The sequence below is a fragment of the Erpetoichthys calabaricus genome, chromosome 11 (genome assembly GCF_900747795.2).
Source record: "Erpetoichthys calabaricus chromosome 11, fErpCal1.3, whole genome shotgun sequence".
NCBI lineage: Eukaryota > Metazoa > Chordata > Cladistia > Polypteriformes > Polypteridae > Erpetoichthys > Erpetoichthys calabaricus.
In genome coordinates, this window is record NC_041404.2 from 90,571,492 (window position 1) to 90,595,020 (window position 23,529).

At 38.5% G+C, this 23,529-nt stretch overlaps 1 protein-coding gene across 1 annotated transcript in view; it reads left to right on the forward strand.

Moving 5' to 3' along the window:
* The window catches only part of trpm4a (transient receptor potential cation channel, subfamily M, member 4a), a 135,425-nt gene that overhangs the window by 90,926 nt on the left and 20,970 nt on the right, over positions 1-23,529 (forward strand). Inside the window, exons 14-21 of the mRNA XM_028813580.2 lie at positions 1,025-1,170; positions 6,609-6,721; positions 9,672-9,770; positions 9,953-9,999; positions 10,196-10,440; positions 16,630-16,745; positions 16,834-16,966; positions 23,155-23,329. Of these exons, the coding sequence (XP_028669413.1) occupies positions 1,025-1,170; positions 6,609-6,721; positions 9,672-9,770; positions 9,953-9,999; positions 10,196-10,440; positions 16,630-16,745; positions 16,834-16,966; positions 23,155-23,329 (1,074 nt within the window). The remainder of the gene's footprint in view (positions 1-1,024; positions 1,171-6,608; positions 6,722-9,671; positions 9,771-9,952; positions 10,000-10,195; positions 10,441-16,629; positions 16,746-16,833; positions 16,967-23,154; positions 23,330-23,529) is intronic.

Here is a 23,529-nt window from a genome sequence, read left to right on the forward strand (position 1 = left end):
CAATACAAACACAAAACAAGCCTGATAGCTCAGCAAAATGTCTATACAAGACAAGACATGAGTCAACTGATCTTCAGTAGAAATCTTTATTTAAATACTGTGACAAATAGAGGCACTGTCGACCCCTTGAACCCTCAGACCAGACGTCAGACACCAGATAAAAGTCCAAATAATGGTTTATTATAATAATACAGTGCACAAAATACCACTACTCCACTCCAATAAACGATAATCACTACAATAATTAACAATCCTCCACACTCCCAAACACTTAGCCACCCTACCACCCAGCTCAGCTCAACATCTGGGATTTCCCACAGTCCTTTTATAGTCCTTGACCCAGAAGTGTTTCGCCTCTCTCTGTCTATGTGACCGTGAACACTTCAGATAAAGCTCCTTTTCTTCAACCCGGAAGTGTGTCATTCGCTTTGTCGCCGTGACTAAGACGCACTTCCGGGTTATAGGTGAAACAAAAGTCTCTGGGCCTTCCTGCAGTGTCCCCTGGAGGTTCCCATGGTATCCAGCAGGGCTGTGATGAAAAACTCCACTGTCCATGATGCCCTGCTGGAACTCGGGGCACCTCTATGTTGCAGGCAGGGCTCCACCTGGTGGCTTGGGGGATGAACGGCCGGCCATATTCCACAATACTAAATGAGAGGCACACACATTTAGAATGATTGCATGAAAATGCTATCAGAAAGGAAATAACAAATGCTTTCTTCTTGTATCAATATCAGTGAAGCAAAATGACACATTTTATTAGCTAACTAAAAAGATTACAATATGCCAGCTTTCGAGGCAACTCAGGCCCCTTCTTCAGGCAAGATGTAATCAAATTACAATTACATCAATTACATTAGATTTTAATTGGTTTAGATATTAATGTGTTTTAGTTTTGTACTATAACAGCACTTTAGGTATGTGGCTACTCTACAGTTATACACCAATTATCAGGCCATTTTATTAAATGTGAAAACATTCCTTATAATAGTCAATGACTGTGTTTTCTTTTTATTTTTTCCAGACATGTTCAGTGAGTGTTATCGGAGTAGCGAAAGCCGTGCATTCACGTTGCTCATCAGGCAGTCTCCAACATGGGGAAAAGCTACTGCTTTGCTTCTTGCCACTGAGGCTGATGCCAGGCACTTCTTCAGCCAAGATGGTGTTCAGGTAGGCAATATATTTCTTACTATATTAATATCACTCTGTACATATATTCAGTGCGCTGTATGTGTATGTATTCATTCATTTTTCTTATACAGTATCACACACTTCCTGTCCAGTGGTTTGAATATATTCCCAACACTACTTATGCTGAATGTGCTCGTAGATTTTTCTTCAGGTACTCTGCTGTTGATTCCTGAAACATGTGCTTTGGGTTGATTTGTGATTTTAAACTGCCTTCATATGAATATCGGTAGTGTATGTATATCCAGTGAAAGAATGGTGCCCCATTTGGGACTGATTCTTGCAAAGTGTTGGGTGCTGCTGGAATAGATTGCAGCTCCCAGTAACTCTAAAATTGACTTTGCAGGTTAGCATCCAAGTGAATGGATAAAACGCTATGAGATAATGTAATGTGATTTTAATAGATTTCAGTTTTCAGACGTTTCTTGAGGGTTCCTGTTTTTACGTACTAGGATGCAACAAACAATAATCATCTAGTTGTTGCCAGATCTTAAAATTAAATAAAGCTATTGTCTGGTAACAACAAAAATAAGCCAAAGAAACTATTAAAAAATAATCAGTGAAACCTTTCTGTTTCTTTACCAATCAGATGCTAATTAAGTGCATTTAAATAGCTGATTACTACTTGTGGATCAAACCAGCATGCAAGATGTCACCATCTCTAGCACCATAATATAAAATAAAATTAAAATAAGTTTTATTATTCTGCTGATCAGTTTTGGGAAGGATTATATAGCCATTTCCACACTATCTGAAGTCCAGCATTACTTACAAATAGAAAAAATTGAAGTCAGTTGGCAATGCTTCCAGGAGTAGACCTCCAAATAAGAAAATGTTATTGCTCAAAGAACCTACAAATGTTTCTCCTAAATTTCCTTAGACAAAAAGGAGACATGAGAACAAAATGAATCAAAATTGAGAATTTGGTGTGAAAAGCAAGCTATTTTGTGACTCTTTCTAGTCTTGGTTTAATCTGTTTGAAGACTTAATATTTTACATATTATTGGACTGATGCCTTTATCCATCCATCCATTATCCAACCCGCTGAATCCGAACACAGGATCACGGGGGTCTGCTGGAGCCAATCCCAGCCAACACAGGGCACAAGGCAGGAACCAATCCCTGGCAGGGTGCCAACCCACCGCAGGACACACACAAACACACCCACACACCAAGCACACACTAGGGCCAATTTAGAATCGCCAATCCACCTAACCTGCATGTCTTTGGACCGTGGGAGGAAGCTGGAGCGCCCGGAGAAAACCCACACAGACACGGGGAGAACAGGCAAACTCCACGCAGGGAGGACCCGGGAAGCGAACCCAGGTCCCCAAACTGCGAGGCAGCAGCACTACCTACTGCGCCACCATGCCACCCCTGATGCCTTTACTTAAAGCAAATTACAACATCTGAAATATGATCAGTTATATTTCTTTTCCATTTCCAATTGGAGCACAGGCAGGGGAAGTGACTTTCTCTTGGTCAAACAGTGTCTGTAGAGGGATTTGAATCCACAGCCTCGGGGTTTGAAATCCAAAGTCGCAACCACTATGCCACACTACCTGCCTTTTTTTCCAGCACAGCAATATAAATTAGAGCAATTAATAGTGTTATTCAGAAGCAAGGACTGCAGTTTTGTGATCCTAGTAAAGTGTTGTATTACCACAAACAACCTTCTGTACATTTCACCATATATTAGTGAACACACAATGCTAAAACTTTGATGTTGCCATAAAAAAAAAGTGTCAAGACACTAAGATCTGAGTCTATTGTGTGACTTTGCTTCTGGGGCTTCCTCCTGAACTGACAGCAGCGGCATGCAGCAATTGTCATACAGAACACATTAAATTTATGATATTCTAGCTCACTGCACATTTAGAATCCTTAGATTTTATACTTGATGTCACTTTCATGATGAAATGCATTAAAGTATGTATATTACATTTTACAGATAAATCGTTAACTTCATTTAAATAATGAACACTGTTAATAATTGCACATATGGGGGCAGCACACTAGCGCTGCTGACTCACAGGGAGTCCATTTCCTGGTGTTCCTTGCCTGGAGTTTGCATGTTTTCCTGGTGGGTTTCCACACTGTGCTCTGGTTTCCTTCCAAGGACATGTAGGTTTAGGGATTCGGCGATGCTAAAATGACACTAGTGTATGTGTGTGCTTGTATTCACCTTGTGATGAGCTGATGTCCCATCCAGGGATTGTTTCTGTCTCACAGCCAATGCATGCTGGAATGGGCACATCCCTGGACAGATGGATGTAATCATTAAACGTCCATCCTTTTCAGAGATATTATGGCAAGGTATCCTCAGAATTTAATGGATGTTTCAGGCAATTCACAACACAGAAAAGCTGAATGTTTTCTCTCCTTGATGATAACTTACACTGCCAACTGGTGAAATCCTCCAGATTTACATAAAGTATATGCGCAAGTACAAATAGTACACCGCTCATGTAGCAGAAGAGTCCGCATGAGCACATGTCACGTTCCGTAAAGTATAAACCCATCCTGAAGCTACATCCAAAAATCTACAGTTCTCATTTACATAATAAATATTACAGTTCATAGTTCTACCATTAGAAAAATATGGCCTTAGTAAACATTTAAGCAGAAGAAAAGAACTTTTTTCCAAAAATTATAGTTTGGCATTCCTGGGGCATTCAGACTTGCATACAAACAAACCTCAAGACTGTTAGAACCGTACCTTCTGCACAAACAAGATCAAGTGGGGTTCCTTAGTTACTGCAAACAATACTATATTTAATGAGATCCAAATATGACCACAGAGCCTCATATTAGCCTTCAAGCACAGTGGTGAAGGAGCGGTGATTGAGGTTTGTTTTTAGCCACTAGACCTAAACAGCTCACAGGCATTGAGTTCACTTATCAGTCTGTTTTATACCAGAGTAATCTATTGGAAAAATGTGAAGCCTTGATCCAAAAGCTAAAAGGTTGGTCAAAATGAAATCATGTAGAGGCAGTAATTCAAAAAACCACTAACAAATGTACAGTTGGATGACTGAAAAAGAAAAGAATCAAGGTTTTGTAGTGGTCAAGTCTAGACCCAAGACTGCTGTGATACTGTAGCATCAGAGAACTTTAAGAGTGCTATAAGGAGGAGTGGGCCAGAAATTATTATCTCAAGTTATTTCCAGAAAATGTAGATCTGCAACGTACTGGATCAAAGAGTGTAGTTACTTTTGGAGTGTGCAGTTTTGCTCATTTTTCATTGAATACATAATGACAAGTTAACATCTTTCATGTTTTCTCAGTCCTCTGAGATCAGATTTGCTTATTTTTTAGGACTAGGTGATTGTTAATATGTCCTAATATATAAGACCTTAGAATTGAATGAGCTGTTATTTTTTCCAATGACTGCAAATAAGTAAAAATCATACAAATTGAGACATTGAAGTAACATAAAAGAACAAGACGTAAACAAGTAAAGACATGAAATGAACTCCCAAATATATTCATACATAATAAAAAAAAAAGAGATAGAAAGAGAGAGAGTGCATTATTTGTGGAGTTCAGCTCCTGTATATCTCCACATTATCTGATGTGACGTAGCTGCCGGTGGCTAGCATACTAAGGGTGATAAAGAAATTAATTCTTGTAAAACCAGGCCACATGTGCACATGGTTGCTTGGTCATATAATGTTGTTTGTCTGCGAGATGGCTCCCTCTTGTGGTAATAAAGTCTAATTTCAGACTGGAATATACAAACAAATACATGCATCTGCTATATAATGGCAATGTGCTATCAGCTCATGCTCCCAACTATACTGTATAATAAAACACTACTGTTTGAGAGTGTGTCCCGCACCACAGAACAATCTGATTAGTCAGTTTGGCTTTGGTTGCTCAGTGGTGGGGATGATCACATGATACTTTAGAGGGTTGAAGTTCAATTCCTGCTTGTGACCATTTCTTTTATTATTACCAAAAAAGAAGTTAAAATGGAGCATTTAAATGACAGCAAAATAATTAATTTACAGAGCAGCATTGGGACACTAAATACTAAAGAGGTGCAAAGAAGAATATAAAGGTGCAAGAATATAAAAAGGATGTTTCCACAGCAGGTAAAGGGGGCCCAGCTACCATTGGCCGTAGTCAAAGAGTGCATGGAGGTGACCAAGGCACCTTAAAATTGAGTCTATGAAGCAGGCTTTAGAGGAATGTAATAGAGAGAGGAGGTGTACTTGGCAAAAGAGGTTGAGACACACAAGAATACCAAGCAGAGCAGTAGGAGGAATGCTATGTATGACAACACAGGTGGAGATATGGGAAGATACCAAGCAGTATAGTGTAGGACAAATGTTTTTGAATTTATTTTATTACCTGTCTTCGAAGTGTAGCTAGAAACACTATCATGCATCTTTCTCATAATAAATAGGACAGAACTTTATTTTCCATTTGAACTCTACACATTAAAATATAAATACGTACTTAACATTTTCAAAGAACACAAACAGGGCTGTAAACAAATCATGTTATTTTATGTTGGCAAGATGTTGTAGCTCTTTCAGTGTTCCTATAGCCAAGGGTAAAGTTGCTTGAATAAAAAAAAGGCAGACAAAATATGTGGCGCTGTGGCAGTGTGTTTAACAGTGCTGTCTCACTACTCCAGGACAGCATATCTAAATCCTGGCCTGCTACATTCTCCACTTGTGTACTTGTGTATTTTTTGTTCATTATCTGATTTCCAGTTACATCCCAGAAATGTGCTAATTGGATTGACTGGAAATTTTGGATTATCTCAGTAATTTAGAAGGTTCAGTAAATGGACAGAAAGATGAAGGTATGAGTATCTTTACTACTGTATATATTAGTATCTCACATGGTGTACCATACTGTAGGAATTTGTATTCATTTTCATACAAAGTTGGTACCTCAAATTCACAAAAGGCCTAATTACAGTATCAGGTGCATATCATTCATGAAATATTTTGCACCAGTTTAATACTAAATATTGATTCTCCAGACTCCTAAGGAACCCTATTATGGATCAACAATCAACTTCAAGGGAAAGCATTCAAATTTAAGAATAGAAAAGCAAACTAATAAAAAGAGCTAAAATTTGTCTTATAATTTGAACTGGCTTAAGTCCTATAAGGGATAATGGGATTATTTCTGTCAGTTTTCCACACCTTGTATTAATAATCAAAATGTCTTGTTTATTGCCAATCCACTATCATCCATCTATTCTTTCGGGATTAAGATGTGTACATCCCATTGCTAAAGAGCACAGGAATAAATGGGGCCACATCCAGGGTTGTGTTTATCTGCGTATTTATCTCTATTTGTTCATCTTGTATGTATGTTAATCAATGAGTTCATGGTTATATGCTTGGCTTCGTCCCACTTATTTGCTTCATGTATTCATTTTTATGTCTGTCCCACAGTCTCTCCTTACACAAATCTGGTGGGGTGATATCCATCAAGGCACAGCAATCTGGAAACTAATTATTCATCTTTTTATCCCACCGCTAGTATACACCTCACTCATCAAATACAGGTAAGATGAATCAATACGGAGTCTTGGCATTTTAAGAAAGTGTGGCAAAAATTTTAAAAATGAATTAGCAAACATGAGCAGTGTAGCAAAACCTGGTGATATGGACATTTAATGAGCAAGGACAGATTTAACATAATCTAAAAAATAAAAAAAACTCATGAGACCAGGATTTAAAAAAACATACTTAAAAGGCCTGAAATTTAAGAAAGTATATGTTATGCTGTTACAGTAAATGTGCTTTCTGGCACTGCAAATTTCATTCAAAGAAGTCACCGGAATGAGCAATTTAGGGGCTTGGGTAAATAAAATAGATGTGGACCTCATGGCAAAGCAGGTATATTAAAACTGATTTCAGATAACCATATCTTCTTTTGGTAGACTGCAGCTGCCATTGCTTGGTATTGGAAAAAAATTTAAATGGAGGGGTAGATGGATGAGTGGATATTGTCACGTATTAAGCAGTGTTTTCACCTTCTAGGGCTGGTAAAGTTATAGTGAAAACACACTTTCAGGGAGATAGCAGTTTAATACTTTAAATGCAGTATCTGCTATGACTTTGTACAAGTCTCATATCTCATGGTAGTAAAAATATGTCTAAATGATTAATTGCATGATATAATCCATTTTTATCCATCTGTGTTTGCCTCATCCCTCTGCTGCAGGACAGCTCTCTGTAGGAATGCCTTGAAGTCTTTAAATTTCAGGAAGACGCAAACTGACTTGAATTCCTTTGACAATGAAGTTTGTTTTTTTATTTTTGTTATTTGGTACACTGGATTAATCCCCAAGGGGAAACTGTCTTTTTGCATGACCTTTATTATTAAGGTGTTTTTAAAGAACTGTTTTATATTTTATTTCTACAACACTGAAGCCTATATGCAACATATTGTATCCTGTAGAGGTGAACCTCAAAAACCCAGACACAACCAAACTACACAGTCACAGGTTCAAAAAATAATAATTTTATTAAACAAAATACCTTTAACTGATTTTCATCACCTGATAAATCAGTCACAATTCCTTTTCTTTCCTTTACCACCTCCACACTCCTCCAAGCAAACTTTGCACACCTCCGACCGACCGACTCCCAAGGTGTGACAGAGCAGTTGTTTTTCAACCCAAACCCTGGAGTACTGGGGAAACACATAGCCCTGGGAGAGAGTCTCCCTCTGTCCTTTCCTTATAATGGACTCCCGCCCAGGAAAGGTACCACTAACCAACCCAGTGGGCATGCCCATCCATTCATATCCTTCCTTTATCATGACTTCCTGTAACTATGGAATAAGAAACTATCCACTTAGGGGTGTGTAATATTGGCAAAAAATTGTATCACAATATTTTCTGGGACTTTGATGATATTTATAATTAGACAATTTTGCATTCTTTAAAAATATGTTTGTAAAAGTCTCCTTGATCTAGCTTGGTTTTGTTAATAGGATATTAACTGTGGCTTACTAATGAGACTAATGGAAACAACAGTTAAGGAAACAGGTCTTATTTAAGGACTTAAAACTGAAATAGAATATTACAAAAATGGTAAAATCACCAAAGTATTAGCAAGATCAAACAGTGCAAGTATGAGTAAACCATTTCAAAGTGGGCTACAGGATTTACACAAAAGACCAACAAAACTATTATAATGAGGGCATTTTAAGCAGACACTTACCATTAATGTAAATAAGATATGAATCCAAAGGGAATAAAGTACTAATCATAATTGAGCTGCATGGCATGAAAATTACAGTCTGGATAAGCAAACTGCTCTGCTGTAATGTGAATTGTGCAGCATATAAGCAACAATTATTAACATAATGTACTATAGTTTAAAAATCCAAAGTCCTGTCAAATACTGCACAGGGAAAAAAAACACTACAGCATTTGTAAACAAGTTCTGTCATATACTGCACAAAGATACAAAACAAACCCAAACCTACAACATTTTTAACCAAATTACTAACTTCAAGTTCTGTCCAATATTGCACAAAGATATTAGAAAAAATAAAACAATTGTAAAATTCTACTAAGGAAACTTCAAGTTGTGTTACGAAAACACCAGTCTGTCTGCTGCAAGGGCTGCTTGAAACGGGGGTACACAGGTACACTCTTGCAAGTTTCCCCAATGTGGGGAAATGTGCTTCTTTTGATTTCCGCCACTCAAGTGGATTTTCATCACTGTCCACCTCAGGCATCATCAAGTAGCTCTTTATCTCCTTTTCAGTGGCAGTGTGCAGAGACTTGCCTTCTCTGAATTCTCGTATTTTTTTAAAAAGCTGCCAAGAGACTTTTTCTTTTTCACCCAACCATGGTCCGTTCAGATATATACATAAGTTTAAAGAGAACTGTTTGGATTTCCAGGCAGGCACAGCGTCTCTGTTCCTCTTCAACATTGTTGTCAATATTGTACATGCTTTATACATGAGTTGGTGTGGGATGGAACGAAGTGAGGAGGCAGGGATCTGTGCCAGTGTTTTAAATAATGAAAGAGAAAAAAAAAAGTGCTTTGAAATTGGGGACCCTCAAACAAGACGGCTTGCAAAATAAAATGTGCCAGATAGGCATGTGCTTCTTATGGAAATAATTCAGTGTTTCCTCAAAAGAGAGAAAGTGGCAGATTTTTGGTCCTACTTCACTGCTTTCATAAGAAATCAGTACAAGCAAATGGTGCAAATTCAACCACCAGGAAACATGAAAAGCTAGCATCGAACAGGATTATAGGTTCTAGAAAGGAGGCACAGCATCTCCAACAGATAATTATTCAGTTGGTTTCAGGATTAGCAATAACATGGGTTTAGGAAGACTACAAATTTAAAGTGCTTGAGCAAATTAGAGTGGTTTGCTTAATTGTTTGATGTATTCACAGACATGCAAGCAAGGAGGTTTCACTGTCATAGTGAGCATTATTGTGAAAAATCTCTGCACAAACAATATACTGCTCATTTGTTATTTTCAGAAACACAGACGAAGAGACAAAGGAAGTGGAACAACATAAATTTGAGTTGGAGAGCTTTGAAGGAGACACTGTTCTCTCTCTTAATGACATTGTGAGCAAGTATGTATTTGTATTTTAATATAACTGTGTGCATTTTCCACAAAAAGAGCTTTTACAGCCGGGCTATACTTTCATTTTCACCCCATTTAGTCCTCATACTTTGCTAAATTTGTTTCTGTCCTCACTGATCTTTTTTTGCATGTATTTAAAATGACTGGCTCACCATTATTATTCTTTCTTAGTGACTCTGATGTAGAAGAAATGGAGGCACTGAAAGGAAATCATAAAGGTAAGATGATACAATTGTGTCCTTCTAGTTCTCAGTTTTTATTGCCCACTGAAAGTTCCACTCATTTCTCTTACATTTGTAACATATTAGCTTTGATATGTTTATACTTTTTTGATCTTCAGTTTATTAGTCTCATATTAAATTCTCCATGTCAATTACTATTTTAGTACTCACTCCACTCCATTTTTTGCTACAGATTCTTCATCGCATGGTGTAAAGCCACAACCCCAACGTCCTTTCTATGTGACTCGATGGAAGAAGTTCTGGAATGCACCAGTTACAGCTTTTCTTGGAAATGTCATCATGTACTTCACTTTCCTGTTCCTCTTTTCTTATGTTCTACTTCTGGATTTTCAACCCCCTCCCCCAAGTGGACCATCAAATTCTGAGATTGTCCTCTACATCTGGGTAGCCACACTAGTGTGTGAAGAAGTTCGACAGGTATACCAAACTAAAACCTGTAATATATATATATTTAATTAGAGGAAAGGGTTAAAACAGGGGTGTCTGACTCCAGTCCTGGTGGGCCGCAGTAGCTGCAGGTTTTCATTCTAACCCTTTTCCTAATCAGTGAGCAGTTTTCACTGCTAATTAACTCCTTTTCCCTTCAATTTAATAGTCTTTTGGTAAGGATTCAGTTCTCTGAGTTGATTAGTCTCTTTATTAAATGGCAGCCAAACAGAAATGAAATGTGAAACCAGCCAATTTCACTCCAACTAGTTTCTTAATAAGAAGACAATTCTTTCTGTTAATTAAAGCCGTTATTGAATATCATGAGTTGTTGCTGCTCTCATTCTGCCACAGCAGACTGTTGATTTTCTGCTTTTTCTAAGACCACCATCAAGATGTTTTGGTGACCTGAGCAATCCAATATGACAGAGACCTTCACCTTTCTTTATTTTCAGGTTAGCTGGTCATGTGGCGGCTTGTTTGGTGTCTCATTATTGTTTGGCTGCTAATTAAGGAAAAAGAATCAACTAAGGTGTCTGAGCCACATCAATTAAAACTAAGGCAAAACAAGTTAGTCGGCAGCAGAAACGGCTCACTAATTAAAAAAGATGGTTAGAATGAAAACCTGCAGCCACTGTGACCCACCAGGACCAGAGTTAGATACCCTTGTATTAAAATAAATTTAAAAAAAATCTAACTTTGAGATTTTGAAATGCTAAATAAGTAATGTTATATATAAATAAATTATATATCATAAATGATAGTACTAGTCATATTATCTTTCAGAGAGAAGTAATAGGATAAATTTTAAAATATTTGATATCTCTTGGCCTACATGAAGCAGATTTTGTCATTTTGAGGTGCCTTGCTCACTTCCTGTCTGCTTTTATACCTCCCGTTTATGAATGTGACTCTCACTGTGCATCCTATACATTTACACTACTTTCATGTGTCACACTTTCACATTCCATCACATTACAAACTCCAAACTCAGATCAAATTGTTCTGAGGGACTGGACACACAGACCTTAGCATTTTATTATATAACAGATAATGTATTATCATAAATTATAGATAGATAGATAGATAGATAGATAGATAGATAGATAGATAGATAGATAGATACTTTATTAATCCCAGGGGCGGCACGGTGGCGCAGTGGGTAGTGCTGCTGCCTCGCAGTTGGGAGATCTGGGGACCTGGGTTCGCTTCCCGGGTCCTCCCTGCGTGGAGTTTGCATGTTCTCCCCGTGTATGCGTGGGTTTCCTCCGGGCGCTCCAGTTTCCTCCCACAGTCCAAAGACATGCAGGTTAGGTGGATTGGCGATTCTAAATTGGCCCTAGTGTGTGCATGGTGTGTGGGTGTGTTTGTGTGTGTCCTGCGGTGGGTTGGCACCCTGCCCAGGATTGGTTCCCTGCCTTGTGCCCTGTGTTGGCTGGGATTGGCTCCAGCAGACCCCCGTGACCCTGTGTTCGGATTCAGCGGGTTGGAAAATGGATGGATGGATTAATCCCAAGGGGAAATTCACATACTCCAGCAGCACCTTACTGATACAAAAAACAATATTAAATTAAAGATTGATAATAATGCAGGTAAAAAACAGACAATAACTTTGTATAATGTTAATGTTTACCCACCCGGGTGGAAGAGTCGCATAGTTTGGGGGAGGAACGATCTTCTCAGTCTATCAGTGCAGCAGGATAGTGACAGCAGTCTGTCGCTGAAGCTGCTCTTCTGTCTGGAGATGACACTGTTTAGTGGATGCAGTGGATGCAGTGGATTTTCCATAATTGATAGGAGCCTGCTGAGCGCTCGTCGCTCTGCCACAGATGTCAAACTGTCCAGCTCCATGCCAACAATAGAGCCTGCCTTCCTCACCAGTTTGTCCAGGCGTGAGGCATCTTTCTTCTTAATGCTGCCTCCCCAGCACACCACCGCGTAGAAGAGGGCGCTCGTCTGATAGAACATCTGCAGCATCTTATTGCAGATGTTGAAGGACGCCAGCCTTCTAAGGAAGTATAACCGGCTCTGTCCTTTCTTACACAGAGCATCAGTATTGGCAGTCCAGTCTACTTTATCATCCAGCTGCACTCCCAGGTATTTATAGGTCTGCACCATCTGCACACAGTCACCTGTGATGATCACGGGGTCCATGAGGGGTCTGGGCCTCCTAAAATCCACCACCAGCTCCTTGGTTTTGCTGGTGTTCAGGTGTAGGTGGTTTGAGTCGCACCATTTAACAAACTCATTGATTAGGTCCCTATATTCCTCCTCCTGCCCACTCCTGATGCAGCCCACGATAGCAGTGTCATCAGCGAACTTTTGCATGTGGCAGGACTCCGAGTTGTATTGGAAGTCCGATGTATATAGGCTGAACAGGACCGGAGAAAGTACAGTCCCTTGTGGCGCTCCTGTGTTGCTGACCACAATGTCAGACGTGCAGTTCCCAAGACGCACATACTGAGGTCTGTCTTTAAGATAGTCCACGATCCATGCCACGAGCTATGAATCTATTCCATCTCTGTCAGCTTGTCCCTAAGGAGCAGAGGTTGGATGGTGTTGAAGGCGCTAGAGAAGTCAAGAAACATAATTCTTACATAGTAAGAAAGGCACAAAAGAGATCATAAAGTGATGGGGCACTGAATGGTGAAACCTTTATAATTGAAGTTTGTTGCTCAAAAAAGGTTTAAGAGTTGTAGTGAAGACATCTTTTCAGATGCGAGTCTTGATGCAGGCTGAAGCAAGATGGCGGTGGAGGTTGTTATAAAGTATAGGGTGATGGAAAGAGGCTGTCTTGGGTGACTGGAAACAAGAAGTGACATCAGAACTCTTCGTGACGTTGGTCTTCTGGTCTGCAGATGGGGGAAGAGGAAGTTGTTTCCCAAGCATATATGCGTGACTATATATAAGGATAGACAGAGGACACATGAATGTTTGGAAAACTCCATTTAAGAAGCGCAAGGCAAAAATAAATCAAAAGGTTAACGCCCTCAGCTGTGGTTCAAATGGCTTAGATGCAGCTACTAAATGTGAGCCCTGTTTCTTTCTCTCTCTGAAGTGCTAGTCCCAGAATGAGTCTTCCAGTGCCTGGCCAGTATATAAAGGGGACCCTTTTGGAATATGGCAGGTCTTCGTGGTTCGCAGGGGAAGTGAGGTCATATGCTGATTACCTTACCAAAGCCTTGAAGGTGTCCCCAAAGCACACATGCATGATAATGCATATAAACCAATCTGTCTGTCTGGCAGTTAAACTCTGTTTGGTGTATTCAGCATTAACATTTGCAACAGATGGCACATAGCAAGCGATAGCACAGCTATTGATATTACTATACCAAATGTTGCATCATTAAGGCAACAGACAAACTGATACTATAACTTAATTTTCAAAAAGAAAAATATTGGAAATCAAAAAGAATGATAGAGAGAGTACAGATCTCATTTGAGTTCATTAAACATTCTGGTAATCTGTCCTCTGTAATGTAGCAAAATTAGAGAAGTTTAAACAATGTAAATAAATAACAGACTCAGTTAACATCTATAAAAAGGGCACACTAGACACCTAGGATGCAAGCTTGAGAGCCACACAGTCATGCCATCAGCTATAGTACTTCTCTCAGTGTGACAATCGATGGGCTCAATTTGTCTCTTTTTATCTCCTATAATTTTTTCTATTTAAAAAATGTCCTAAATTAGGTTATTGGATTGGATGTATATGCTATCTGTTAAATAAAAAAAGCAATAAACTTTATTAATTCTTGCTAAAAACACCATGGGATAGGAGTGTTGAGAATGATGCCATTGAGCGAGTGTGTTGCAAGTGATATCACAGGTATTGAGGACTGCAGTTACACTCTGTTCAACTAATTTCAATTTGATGATTCTTCTGCACACAGATTTAAACACTGGACCAATACTCCACAATTTATTGTGGACTGGGCAGGCAGTTATCAAAACATACTATTATTAGACGTTACTAATCACATTATACAGTATCTTGCAAGATTACAAGATTGAGTATACAAAACTTTTAGAATAATTTTTAGTTTTGCCACAGTGTCTTGCTGTGTGACATGTGTCTCTTCAGCTTTTTAATGCTTTAGATGCAAAGCACTGCTCAGTGTAACTGTTGGGTTAAAATATTCATTAACTGACTGCATAACTGAAAAGTAAACTTTCAAAGAATACACCTAAATACAGGACCTTCCCATATCACATCCATCCATTCATCCATTTTCCAGACCCACTTAATGCAATTGCAGTGTCACTGGGAGACGGTCTATCACAGGATACATTCACACACATACACCTACTGTATTTCAGGCCAGTTAAGGGACATCAAACAAATGTGCCTCCAAGCCTTAAGGAAAAAATCTAGCTGGAGTAGAAAATACAAATATACAGGTAGAAGCAGAATCAAGTTAACCAAAGGTAGTTCTTACACACATCCCTTTTTACACTTAAGAAATCACAGGCAATTTTAAACTCACAGCTAGACTGGATGTTTTAAACTAAAAGTGTACATAGCACAAAGAAAAACGAAGAAACAGTAAAAAGGTGTACAGCATTTTAAGTACATGCATTCCTAATAAAACTGGAAAACATAAGTTGTTTGTTGCTTCATGATGGCTGCAGGGCCAATTATGGTCTTTATTAACTCTTCTGTAATCTCTCTCTTTCTCTGTATATGTATACATGTTCAGCATCCAGAAACTGTCTGTGGATATGCGTGATGTCATCCAACATTCACAAGAGGGTTAGAATATTGGATGAGCAAAAAAAATCAAAAAGACACACAAAGAAAAAAAGGAGTGTAAGGGCTAGCATATCTGGAGAACAGAGGTTCCTAAATGCACAATGTGATCAAAACAGATTGGTTTACCATTGTACCCTAAACATTTGCTGTGGTAGTGTTTACCTATTTTCCTGTGCTTGCAATGTTTTTCACAGGACCCTCAGATTTCTTGCACAGAGCAACAACATTTATCCAGATTGAAGTGCATCTTTAACTTGCTCCAGAAGGTTTTACAGTGCTTGTATACGTCCTATGATGAACTGGCCTTTCATCTAGGGAAGCTTTCTTCCTTGTGCTGATTGCTATTGATAGGGTGAGAAAGAGTGTAAGCTAACCTGTAACTCTAAAACAGAGAAGTGGAAAGAGTGTCAGCTAACCTTTATCCCTAACTTGGAGAAAGGGAATAGAATAACACATAAAATATTAATTTGTTCAACAAATTATTTCATTTACACTCCATATCTTCAGCAGCAGAATACGAGGAGAATATGAAAACCCAGCTAAATGTAATGTTTTATTTTGTTTTTTAGCTTAGTATAACTATTTGGTGTTAGTGCAACTAATTGAAAATCCAACCCAGTCTCAATTTGTACAAAGTTTACAAATGTTCCCCAGGTTTGTCTGTGCTTTTCCTCCATGGGTGTAGGGTGAATTGGCAATGCCTAACTGGCCCACTATGACCGAGTTGTGTGTTAGTGTGACCTGCAATAGATTGATGTTCCATCAAAATCTGATTGCTAGCTTATACTCATTTCAGCCCGGATAGACCCCCAGCTCCCCGTGAAGCTGTTATGAAAAATAAAGGTTCAGAAAAAAATTCTCCTGTTATTTGTTTTAAACTAATTTATTTCTGATTTGACTTACCTTGTTAAAAATGTTAGTTTCTTAGCACAAATTATCCAGGGATATTTTTTTCCTTTCAGTATCAAGCTTTCAGCAGCACCAAACATATACTTCATTTTAGAAAAATGATATATTGGTCTGTGATAAGTAATGTAATTGACTAGAAAGGATGTTTATATGAATAGAATTGTTTGAGATTATTAACACTATTGTTTTGAAATGACCAGATCACATATAAGACTGCCTATTACGGTACTGTTATTTGACTGAATATAAAGATGCAATTGTAATTCTCATTTAACAAATTGTTAAGGTGTATTTAAAAAAAAAAACTTCCTTGAGATACATTATAAAGCAGTCTTAGGAAAATCAAACTTTCCCCACCTCTAACCAAGGCACCCATCTATGAATTAACTAGATTTTCAAATTCCCTTCTGTAAGCTGGTTTTCTCAAAGCCCTCAGCAGGTATTGGCACTTGTTTTCTTTTTTTAAGCATCTGTACATTCTGTCCTCCTATATAAAATAGTTTTTTTTTTCTTTTCAGAGTTTTTTTGTAGGCAATTTGAGCATAAAGCAGAAACTAAAGTACTATTTTGAGGATATCTGGAACAAATGTGATGTGACTGCAATCTCTCTGTTCATCATTGGGCTAATCTGTAGGTGAGTGCACCCCTCACCAAGTTATTTCCCATTTTGTTCCTCCAAGAGAAGGTGTTAGTCTCTCATGCATGTTTCTCTCTTTTCCCAGAATGTTCCCATTTTCTTATGACTTTGGCCGAACCTTGCTCTGCCTTGATTTTATGATCTTCACTCTCCGACTCATTCACATCTTTGCTGTTCATAAGCAACTAGGACCAAAAATAATCATTGTTGGGAAAATGGTAAGACTGAAGAAATGAAGAGTTTTCAAAGTTATTATAAATTGAAACTTTTAAATGATCTAGATTAGGTGTGCTGCTTAACTAATGAGCTGGCATATCGACCTGGGCTGAGATCAGCTTTGTGAGAAACTCTGATGAAAAAGATGACCAAATGTCTACATAAATTAAGCACTGTTATTTAAATTGATACATGATTAAATATTTACTCTTGAGTTGAGTTGCAAGGAAGCACAACCAGTTCTGAAATGCATGACTGAGAGGACCATAGAATATCATTTACAAAGTACATTTGAACAGCACATTAAACTGTCGATGACCTAGAATTAGGGGGACACAAAAAAAGGACCACACAAATGCAACCAAGCAGACTCTCTCTACAAGACATTAGGTGTGGAAGGTTGAAACAGAAGAGCTACCTGCTCTTCAAGTGTATCAGCCATTCATATTCTTCAATCTCATTGTCTACTTTCTGTGCCTGTTTAATCCATTTAAGTTGCAGGAACATCAGACCCAAGACAGGAAACCATCCTGAATAAGTTGCCAGTCCATTGCACAATAAACATCGAGACAAATGAAAGTTGCAAATTAACTGTACAGGTGCATCATGTAGTCATGTTAAGAGGTTTACTTACCTTGGCAGCGACATTCATGTCTCTGGTGACTCTTCCTATGAAGTCAGTAGGCTGATTGGGAGAGCATGGTGGGTCATGAGGTTGCTGGAAAGGGGTGTGTGGCGTTCCCAATATCTATGCAAAAGGACGAAGGTCCAAGTCTTTAGACTCCTGGTGCTTCCTGTCTTGTTATATGGTTGCAAGACATGGACGCTATCTAGTGACCTGAGACGAACACTGGACTCCTTTGGTACTATGTGTCTTCAGAGAATCCTTAGGTACCACTGGTTTGACTTTGTGTCAAATAAGCGGTTGCTCATGGAGTCCCAAATGAGGCACATTACCTGCATTGTGAGAGAGCCTCAGTTACGGCACTTCGACCATGTGGCGCATTTCTCTGAGGGTGATCCAGCTTGCAGGATCCTCATTGTTGGGGACCCGAGTGGCTGGATCAGGCCAAGGGGTCGCCCACATAACGCTTGGCTGCAGCAGATTGAAGGTCATTTCCGGAAGGTGGAGCGTGTGTCTGCCTGGGGGGTTGCCAACTGGGATCCTGAGCTGTTTCGTCATATGGTGGGTGCAGCAACACACTGTACCAGTGCATGCTCCCCAACTTGACGTGACTTGTGCATCATTGGGATGCAGGGAAAAAGCAAAATACCAAGAAATAATCCCGGGGGAGACATGGAAACTGGCAAAACCACACAATGACAGGGCAATGAATTATAGTCAGCTTCAGAGATTTGTAACACAGAAATACTGAATACTGGGCCACAAATTGATGTTGCCAAAAACAAATAATTATTGAATATATACTTTTAGTAATTGTTTTAAATATTACCAATATTGCAATAGCATAAGCTGCAGACTTAAAAGAAACACAATGATTAGAAAGTGAGAAAAATAAGAGGTAAAAATATTAATTAAGATCATCTTAAACCTGATACGTTTTTCTTGTAATAAGTGAATGAATAAACATATTGTAATACTGAACAGACTAAATGTGGGGAAAAAATATAAAAGCTAAATGGAGCTTTCATAAATTGAGTAACAGGCAGCACAAAACTAATCCTAATTATTAAAAAGATAACAAAAGAAAATAACCAATTTGTCACATTTTTCAGATCATTAGGCGGAAGTGGCCACAAACCAATTTCTACCCCAATCCTTCATGACGCTGAGAATGTCCCTTCCTGTAAAATCCAAAAACTTTATTAATTTCAAAGAAAATTACTTGTGCCCTTATCTGTGCAGTTTTTACATAAGTAACATGAAGAGTATAAAAAATGAGCATATAAAGTAAAACAGAATATAAATATCAAGATAAACTACAGTACACTCTATTGGTGTACCTTTTACCATAGCAGATCAGTTTAAATACCTAGGGGTAAATATTACAAGTAAACATAAAGCTCTTTATCAACAAAATGTTGCCATCTGTATGGAAAAAATTAAGCAAGACTTGCAACCCTTCATCTCACTCTAGCCGGAAGAATTAACATTGTTAAGATGAATATCCTTCCTAAACTTCTTTTTTCATTTCAAAACATTCCAATATATATCAATAAATCATGTTTTAAACAGTTAGAGTCAACAATAACCTCAAAACACCCATGTATCCGAAGAGTGACCCTACAAAGACCTCAGGCAGAAGGTGGCATGGCTTTACCTAATTTTCAGTTTTATTACTGGGCAGCAAACATACAAGCCATAAAAACCTGCACACAAATAAATGAACATACACAGGCTTGTTCATTAAAGTAAAATCCTGTAGTACTTCTTTATACTCCCTGCTCTGCTCTCCAATTAATGCAAGTTATCGCAAATATACTAATAACCCAATTGTGCTTTACTCACTCAGAATATGGAACCAACTTAGAAAGCATTTTAAGATGGAAAATCTTTTATCTGTGGCACCTCTGCAAGAGAACCACCTCTTTCAACCCTCTCAAACATATCCAGTTTTTAATACCTGTAAAAGTTTTGGGATTAAAATGCTCAGAGATCTATATATAGACAACATATTTGCATCTTTTGAACAATTACGTTCAAAATTCAACCTCCCAGCTACACATTTCTTTCACTATCTTCAAATTAGAAATTTTGTTAAACAGAAATTGCCTGATTTCCCCCACCTCGCACCCTCCACCATGCTGGAAAAAATACTGCTCAATTTCGAGGAATTAAACACCATTTCCGCATTATATAAAATCCTATTAGAGTCCCTACCTTTCAAAGATCCAAGAGGACATTGGGAAGAAGATCTCTTAATCAATATATCAGAAAAGGAGTGGTAGGTAGCAAAGCAGAGAATTCACTCGAGCTCCGTATGCGCAAAGCATACAATTATTCAACTAAACATTATATATCAAGCCCATCTGTCTCGCTTAAAACTGTCCAAAATGTTTCCAGGGCAAGATCCAACCTGCGAACGCTGCAACCAAGCTCCTGCCTCATTGGGTCACATGTTCTGGGCCTGCACCAAACTAACATCATTTTGGACCAAAATTTTTAAGTGCCTTTCAGACACCCTTGGGGTCACAATCCCTCCTAACCCATTAACAGCTGTGTTCGGTGTTCTTCCAGACGAACTTGAAGTGGAGAAGGACAAGCAAACGGTGATTGCATTCACTACACTTTTGGCACACAGACTTATTCTGTTAAATTGGAAGAATCCTAACTCTGCTTGGATAAGTCAGTGGGAAACCGATGTTTTATATTATTTGAAATTGGAAAAAATCAAATTCTCAGTTAGAGAATCTGTACAAATTTTTTTCAAAACCTAGCAGGATCTAATCAATATTATTTTAGAATAAGAGAAATAACTATTACCGCATTTAATTCCCTTCTCCATCTCTTATTTACCTATATATTTATTTCTCCCTTTCTTTTATTTATTGTTGCCTTATTAAAAAGTCCTAAGCAATTCTCCTTTGGCTTAGCTCTCCTTCTCAGGGGTGGGGTTTGATTTGTCTTCAATTTTGTTTGGTTATAAATTGATCTATTTGTATGGAATGATTACAATAAAAATTAATAAATAAATAAATAAAAATAAATAAATAAACTACGGTAAATCCTCATTCACTATGCTATGTGGTAAATTAAATAATAGATACTATACGTCTGAGTCCCAAAATAATCCCTAGTTTACTTAAACAGGAATAGCACATAGAGCTTAGTAGTATTTTACATAATAATATTGCACATGAGTTATACACATCTAAGTAGTTGAAAAAATGTTCTGGGAGATCCAGTAAGATCACTATCGTGTGAACAGCTTATTGTATGAATGAGCCACTGACTGGCTGTGGGGCATTTATTGGTGAAGTGAGATTCACTGATCTTGACTTTGCTAACAATATGATCTTCGCAGAGTCAATGGAGGCTCTGATTAGGGCTCTTGAGAGAAGCAAGAGAGGAGTCTAAGTGTCTGGGCTTGTGAGTGGTGGATTAAAAACTAAGATCCAGTCCTTTAATGACCTCATGGGCACAGTGTATCTTTCTGTGGAGAGAGTGTCGACCTTGTCAAGAGGTTTACTTACCTTAGCAGCGACATTCATGTCTCTGGTGACTCTTCCTATGAAGTCAGTAGATGGACTGGAAGAGCATCGGGTGTCATGAGTTCGCTGGAAAGGGGTGTGTGGCACTCCCAATATCTCTGCAAAAGTATGAAAGTCCAGGTCTTTACAGCCCTGGTGCTTCCTGTTTTTCTATATGGTGGGAAGACATGGACGCTATCCAGTGACCTGAGATAAAGACGGGACTCCTTCGGTACTATGTGTCTTCTGAGAATCCTTGGGTACCACTGGTTTGACTTTGTGTCAAACGAGCAGTTGCTCACAGAGTCCCGAATGACACACATTACCTGCATTATGAGGAAGCGTCAGTTACGGCACTACAGCCATGTGGCGGAATTCCCCAAGGGTGATTAGGCTTGCAGGATCCGTATTGCTGAGGACACGAACGACTGGACCAGGCTAGAAGAACACCTACATAACAAATGGCTGCACCAGATAGATGGCCATTTCCAGAGGGTGGGACTGGACTGCACGTCTGCCCTTTGAGGGGGGGTGGGTTGTTTTAGGGGTGCCAACCGTGATTCCAAGCTGTTTCAATCGTGTGGTTGGTGCAGCAACGTGCTTTACCATTACATGCTCCCTGACCTGATGCTATACATCTGAGTCCAAAACTAAATCCTTAGTTTACTAAAACAGGAATAGCACACTGAGCTAGAAATATTTTACAAAATAATATTGCACATTTTGGAAACCAACAAAAGTTATTCACATGAGAATCAACACATGAGTTATACACATCTAAGTAATTCAAAAAATGTTCTAGGACATGCACTGAGGATAGAAGGAACAGCTTAATGTATGGATGAGTGACCAGAAGAAGAGTTATAGAGTCTGATAGCTGTTGGGAGGAAGGATTTTATATGATGTTCAGTGCAGAACTTTATGCAAGTCAGTCTTCTCCTAAAAATGCTCTTTTCCCCAAGCCCAACACTATGAAGTGGGTGACTGGCATTTTCAATAATAGACTGAAGTCTAGACAACAGTTTCACTCCTGCAACAGAGCCAGCCTCCTGAATCATTTTGTTAAGCCTATTAATGTCTGCTATCTTCATGCTGCCCCAATCAGCATGCAACAGTTTAAAAAAAAAAGGCTCTGACAACCACACGCTCATAGAACTTCCACAGCTTAATATTGCAGATCTAAAGGATTCAAGTCTGTGAAGGAAATACAGTCTATTTTGACTCTTCTTATATGGCCAGAGTTAGACAAGTCTGACTTACTGTTCATACACACCCCCAAGTGCTTGCAGTCCTGAACGATCTCCACAACCACACTCCTAATAGACAGGTGAGTAACTGGAGATAGAGTTCTTCTCAAATCCACCACCAGTCCTTTAGTTTTACTGGTGTTGACCTGAGGCCAATTCAGCTCATATTAGTTAACAAAACTGTCCACTACACTCTTATATTCCATCTCATCACCATGTCCAATACTTCCCACTATTGCAGAGTTCCCCCCACTTGTAACTAAAGTGTACAGTGTACAAGGTGAAAAGAAGCAGTGACAGATCTGTCCTTTTTGGATCACCAGTATTATACAGCAAAGTATCAGACACACAACCCTGTAGCCACACATGCTGTGGCCTTCATGTTAAATAGTCCATAATCCACAAAACTAAGGAAGTGATACCAACACCAGTTAAAGAAGTGCCACAATTGTATTTCTTAATATAATTACCTCAAAACTAAGAACACCTGGTGAATGATTCCCTATAATAATGATTTAATTGGAAAAAAGTCAAGCTTACATATGCTGATTTTCAGAAGAATGACTGATTATAAAGCAGAGAGTCTGGAAACCTTCAGAAAAATTGTTGTAATCATTAGCAATGGTGAGCCTGAAATTAATACTGTGCCAATCTATAATATGTAGAGAGCAGGGCTTTCAAGGATATGCACCTAGTTATCTCAACTACTGCTCCAAAACATATAAAATATTTTAATGATCTGTGTATGGCCCTTTTACATGACTAATATTTCTTATCTTCTCCCTCTACAGATGAAGGATGTGTTTTTCTTCCTTTTCTTTCTGGGTGTGTGGCTGATTGCATATGGTGTGACAACACAAGGCCTTCTGCATCCCAATGATTCTAGGGTAGACTGGATTTTTAGAAGGGTCTTCTACAGGCCATATCTTCATATCTTTGGTCAGATACCCCTTGAAGAGATTGATGGTAAGGAACATGAAAGAATTACAACATAGATGACAACATAAGAAAAACTCACTGTAAAGAGAAGACAAGTACAAAACCCTGCAATAGGACATGGATATAGATAATAAAAATAATGAGCCAGAAAAAATTAAATGTAAGAAAGGAGTGTCCTCTTGATGCATCTCCACATAATATCAGGAAATTAGATATATCAAGGTATA